The following is a 6,272-nucleotide window of genomic DNA, read 5'->3' as shown; positions in this document are numbered from 1 at the left end:
AAAAAAAAAGATGTGTTTTTTGATACCTGAGGCTTATTTGATCTAATATAAGTTAATTAAGTAATGCTTAGGTTGTTATGAGCATACTGATAATAAGTGTGATGCACGTGACATTCTGGTAAACTGAGAAAAAACACATTGCATTGAATTGTCCCTGTTGAAATTCAAGGCGTCTATGCGTATTCATGAGGATAGAAAAGCATCTCACTCTCCATTGAATACAGGCGGTTGACGTCAACACCCTATCGAATATTGAAAATATATTCAAATAATGAGATGTATCCACCAATCCAGAGAGGAATGGGCGGGAGCTTGACGTCACTCTGTTCCGCTCTATGGACAGCGAATCCCATTGTTAGGGCGGAGTCACAAGCATCTTGTCATTATGTCCAGGATCTCTGATAATATTGCTTGCCAGACAGTTATTTGTTAATTTTTTCGCGAAGTCAGTGGTCGATATTTGTGCAAAATATTCATTTTCTATCGCTTGATGTTGTTATGGTAGTTGCTTTTTATGTGAATGTTTTACCTTTCAAATTGTAGACCGAGGAATGAGTGATATTCATTTTGGAATAACATGTCGCTAACATTAGCTAGCTAGCCGTTAGCTACTGTTATTATCTAGCTCTTTGTTTTGACTGTGATGGTCTGATGATGTTAAATAGCTTGGACAGCTGCTGGGGCTCGATATAGTATTCGTATGAACAGACATATTATATTTTAATGGGTTGTTAAACAGTAGTTAATGTGTAATACCGTTACTTCTGTAACGAGTGGAGGATACATGTGGTTGTAAACTAACAATAGTAAGTTTACAAGCTAGCTACTATAGCTAGCTAAACAACGAGGGGCTGAGAACAGGACATGGGCAATTGTCTCAAATCGCCGACGTCGGACGATATATCTTTGCTTCACGAGTCTGACAGAGGAAGTTATGGGGACGCAGACGCGGATTTGGAGCCACCTCCGCCTTACCAGGTCAGACTTGATATTAACTTAGCTAGATAGTTTTATTAGTTATTTAGCTAGCAAACGTTAGCTAGTCACTGGGCTATGATAATTGACAGAATCATGCAAAACCCAGGGTAGGGGTCAAATGCATTGATCATCTAGGGAATGTTGTAAAAAAAATTATAATAATCGGATTATTTAGCTGATGTATTTTCTTTTGTACTCTTCCAGACCATGTATGACTCATTCATCTAGCTCGGTAACGTTATAGTTGCTGTCAAATGTATAGTTTGAATTTGACTTCAGATTAGCCCGAATGAAAGACCAGGGGAATTAATAGGGTTTGAATATTTGTATATATATTTTTTTTACCTTTATTTAACTAGGCAAGTCAGTTAAGAACGAATTCTTATTTACAATGGCGGCCTACCCCGGCCAAACCTGGACAAGGGCAAAGTGTGCTCAGCCCTATGGGACTCCCATTCACGGCCGGATGTGATACAGCCTGGATTCGAACCAGGGACCAGTGACACCTTTTGCACTGGGATGCAGTGCCTTAGACTGCAGCACCACACAGGAGTCCGTAGTGCAATAAAATTATTATTTTCATAGCTAGGTATTGCAACTGATTATGGGTCTGAGTTTTCATATCACAATAGTTTAACAAACCCAGTTACACAAAGGAAAAACCACACACGCAGCACTTTTGTTGCCCAAATGCTTTTCAATCTCATAAAAGTGTTCCTAACAGGCTTGACAGAATGTCCAGAATGGGCAGTTTTTGTCAACTGCTTTATCCACGGCAGGATGGATAACAGTACAACAGTATCTATGCCCTTAAGATGCCTAAATAAAAAAACTTTAGCTGACATAAAAATTCTGACAAGTTAGAAATAGCTCTCTAAGGAATGTAATGACTAACATGACAAGAGGAACTGATGATGCACTAACCAATTTCTACATTGCACCTTGTGCATTCTACTATTACAACTAGGTGTCCTCTGGCATCAACTTTATCAATTGAAACCAATATAAGCCAAGCCACTCTTATAGGCAGGGTGAAACCGAGCTAGGAGGGGGGCCCATCCCACCTCACCCATACAGTGATTGATAAAACACTGGGTTGTGCGATCAGTCCAGTTGAGTTGGCATGTGTATAGACTCTCCTCTGTATGTGCGTCTTTTCTCTAGGAGCAGGCTCACATGCCGGTGTACCACCCCACCCCCAGCCAGGCCCGCCTGGCCACCCAGCTGACTGAGGAGGAGCAGGTCCGTATCGCCCAGCGTATCGGCCTCATCCAGCATCTTCCCCGGGGCGTCTATGACGGAGGACGGGACGGCTCCGAGAAAAAAATCAGAGAGTGAGCATCTGCATACCACTGTTTTTATTCTCTGATATTATTGATAAAGATCACTGATCATGTGACCTAACTAGGTAAAACTTCGGCCCTAGCTATAACATGTAACTGTGTGTTTAACAAAGCTAGTGCCCATAGTTTTTCCTGGTCAGGTAATGTGCTCAGGAAAAATATACGACAGACTCTAATCAAAACTATAATTCATAATTGTATAAAATCCATTTTCTAGGTGTGTGATATGTATGATGGACTTTGTGTACGGGGACCCCATCCGGTTCCTGCCCTGTATGCACATTTACCACATGGACTGTATAGATGACTGGCTGATGAGGTCCTTCACCTGCCCCTCCTGCATGGAGCCTGTGGATGCTGCCCTGCTTTCCACCTACGAGACCAACTGACCCCTAAGACAACCCTACCCCATTATGATGAGCTCCGCCTAGCCACACACACACACACACACACACATTCTACAACCATCACAGACTTCTTACAGCGCCTTCCTCCACCAGCCCCAACAAATACATACACATGCTGCCCTCCTCCCCTCTGCTTTTAACTTTGGGATAAAAAGTAGCATGGTGTCTTGGTCGGTGATGACATAGAGAGAGAGACTATGCGAACACTAGTGATTAACAAGGAAAAGACTTTGACTCATCCACCCATCACCTGGAACTGGCACTGAACTGAACAGGCTGAGTCATGGAGGACATAGGAGGACAAGCATGCAAAATATGTTTGTGTGTCTGTGGTGGACTGGGTTCCTGAGCCAGCTGTTGAATACAGTAGGCCTGGGTTGGTGATGTAATGGTGGGAAGGAGGGGGAGGGGCTGTTACCGTAGTGATGGCTCACTGCATTTCCACTTGAGCAGGTCTCGGTGGTATCCCATCCCAGCAAATTGTTCACCATGATTAGTAGCTGGGAATGGGATTGGATAATTCTCTGTAGTCTGAATTTGGCCACCAGGAGGTATCCTATCAGATTCCTTTAAAAGCCACAGCTGGCAACACGATGACATGACTCATCTGTCTTCTAAAGGCTCCAAATCCTGCACTCTGAATATGGCTTAGTAAGGGTAAAAAAGCCCCAGGAAATCCTCCATGGTGGCATAATAATAGGTATCTCTCTATGGACTGAAGCTTACCCTGTTTTAGTGTTACAGTTGCAAAGTAAAATAAGTTACAGAGCATAGTATTCTTTAGGCTTACAACAAAGTAACTATAGTATGCACATACACAGTGCAGAAATCACCCAAAGTCCATCCTTTATTAGACTATGTACTACATGCATTAGCTTTTGTTTTGTCATTCAGATTTACCATTCGAAATAGCTCCACTGCCATTCCGAATGGCCTAAAGAAGTGTATGAGCTGTATGTCAGTCACCCTGTGTAAGGTTAATATGTTTTACTTTTAGAGGATTAACATAGCTGTCAGCCAATGTAAAGGGCTCATTTGTGCATGTGCTGGAGGATCAGTCTAGAAGTTAGGAATGCTTGCACACACATTAAATCTGATCCCGAGATTTGCACTTTACTTGTAGGACATTAACGGAAGCATTATGTTAATATATATATATCTATAACCTTGCACTTTTCAATATTATTTATTCTTTTTGCAGCACAGAAGTTAGGAATGATATTGATAATGGTATCAATGCTACCATTGGTTACTTATCACATTAAAGAAAAGCTCAATAGCTGAATATATGTTCATGAATTGTGTGATTCAGTAGAGTGAGTCTCTGCTTTGTTTTGCTTGTCTTGATCCTAGTGTGTGTTTTTGTGTGAAAGTGACTGGGAGAAGGGGAGACATTAAGAATAGTGGAATTTCTTCCCTTAAGTACTTAGCTTACTTATCTGTATTTTCAGTCTTCTCCCACAGTCAATAAATACATCATTGCGCAAAAATAAGTTCTGGCTGTTTTTACATACACTATGATTTCCTTTTTTTGTTTGTCGCTTTTTTATATATATATATATATATATATATATATATATATATATATATATATATATATATATATATATATATATATATATATATAATGTTTGTAACTGCTGCTGTGGTGAATTATTTCTGTTAAATGTTTAGTTTATATTATAATGATACCCTTTTCTGTATTTATGTTTGCAGTGGTGGAAAAAGCACCCAAATTCATACTTGAGTAAAAAATAAAGATACCTTAACAGAAAATGACTCAAGTAAAAGTCGCCCAGTAAAATACTACTTGAGTAAAAGTTAGAGTATTTGGTTTTAAATATACTTAAGTACCAAAAGTAAATGTAATTGCTAAAATATACTTAAGTATCAAATGTAAAGTATAAATAATTTCAAATCCCTTATATTAAGCAAACCAGACGGCACCATTTTCTTGTTTTTTTTTTATTTACGGATAGACAAGGGCACACTCAGACATAATTTACAAACAAAGCACTTGTGCTTATTGAGTCTGCCAGATCAGAGGCAGTAGGGATGACCAGTGATGTTCTCTTGATAAGTGCGTGCATTGGACCATTTTCCAGTCTTGCTAAGCATTCAAAATGTAACGAGTACTTTTGGGTGTCATGTAAAATGTATGGAGTAAAAAGTACATTATTTTCTTTAGGAATGTAGAGAAGTAAAAGTAGTAAAAAATATAAATTGTAAAGTAAAGTACAGATACCCCCAAAAACGACTTAAGTAGTACTTTAAAGTATTTTTACTTAAGTACTTTACACCACTGGATGTTTGTATATGTCCTACCTTTAGATGTATTGTTTGTCATTGTGTTTGTAGGAGATAAAAGTTTTGCCCATTAGAGTTTACACTGGTTTGACTATGCATCTGCAAAACTCTGTCCCAAAGATATAGTGTGCAAGAAGGAGAAGATTTACAGTGCATGTAAATGTAAAAATGCATTTGGAAAGTATTCAGACCACTTTACTTTTTCCACATTTTCCACATTATTCTAAAAATGGATTACATTAAAACAAATCCCCCATCAATCTACACACAATAACCTGTTTTCACTTTGTCATTATAGGGTTAGACATTTTGCAAATGTATATATATAAACAAAAATGATACCTCATTTACAGTTGAAGTTGGAAGTTTACATACACCTTAGCCAAATACATTTAAACTCAGTTTCACAATTCCTGACATTTAATCCTAGTAAAAATTCCCTGTCTTAGATCAGTTTGATCACCACTTTATTTTAAGAACGTGAAATGTCAATAATAGGAGAGAGAATGATTTATATCAGATTTTACTTCTTTCATCACATTCCCAGTGGGTCAGAAGTTTACATACACTCAATTAGTATTTAGTAGCATTGCCTATAAATTGTTTAACTTGGGTCAAACGTTTCGGGTACCTTCCACAAGCTTCCCACAATAAGTTGGGTGAATTTTGGCCCATTCCTCCTGACAGAGCTTGTGTAGGCCTCCTTGAGTCGGGTTTGTAGGCCTCCTTGTCGCACACGCTTTTTTAGTTCTGCCCACAAATGTTCTATAGGATTGAGGTCAGGCCTTTGAGATGGCCACTCCAATACCTTGACTTCGTTGTCCTTAAGCCATTTTGCCACAACTTTGGAAGTATGCTTGGGATTATTGTCCATTTGGAAGACCCATTTGCGACCAAGCTTTAACTTCCTGACAGATGTCTTGAGATGTTGCTTCAATATATCCACATCATTTTCCTTCTCATGAGCTATCTATTTTGTGAAGTGCACCAGTCCCTCCTGCAGCAATGCACCCCCACAACATGATGCTGCCACCCCTGTGCTTCACAGTTGAGATGGTGTTCTTCGGCTTGCAAGCATCCCCCTTTTTCCTCCAAACATAACAATGGTCATTATGGCCAAACAGTTATATTTGTGTTTCCACAGACCAGAGGACATTTCTCCAAAAAGTACGATCTTTGTCCCCATGTGCAGTTGCAAACCGTAGTCTGGCTTTTTTAACGGCGGTTTTGGAGCAGT

The 6,272-nt window shown here is 39.3% G+C and overlaps 1 protein-coding gene across 1 annotated transcript; it reads left to right on the top strand.

Annotated features, from left to right (window-relative positions):
* The first annotated feature begins 365 nt into the window (after nt 1–365).
* Nucleotides 366–4,221, top strand: LOC106599774 (RING finger protein 11). The gene is made up of 3 exons (XM_014191087.3): nt 366–978; nt 2,143–2,312; nt 2,539–4,221. The coding sequence occupies exons 1-3, from the start codon at nt 865–867 to the stop codon at nt 2,708–2,710; spliced, it is 456 nt and encodes a 151-aa protein (XP_014046562.1). The 5' UTR covers nt 366–864; the 3' UTR covers nt 2,711–4,221.
* The last annotated feature ends 2,051 nt before the right edge of the window (nt 4,222–6,272 follow it).

The sequence above is a fragment of the Salmo salar genome, chromosome 03 (assembly GCF_965601325.2).
Source record: "Salmo salar chromosome 03, fSalSal1, whole genome shotgun sequence".
In the NCBI taxonomy this organism is placed as follows: Eukaryota; Metazoa; Chordata; class Actinopteri; order Salmoniformes; family Salmonidae; genus Salmo; species Salmo salar.
Note: the sequence above shows the minus strand (reverse complement) of the source record. Positions and strands in the feature narration are given on the sequence as shown.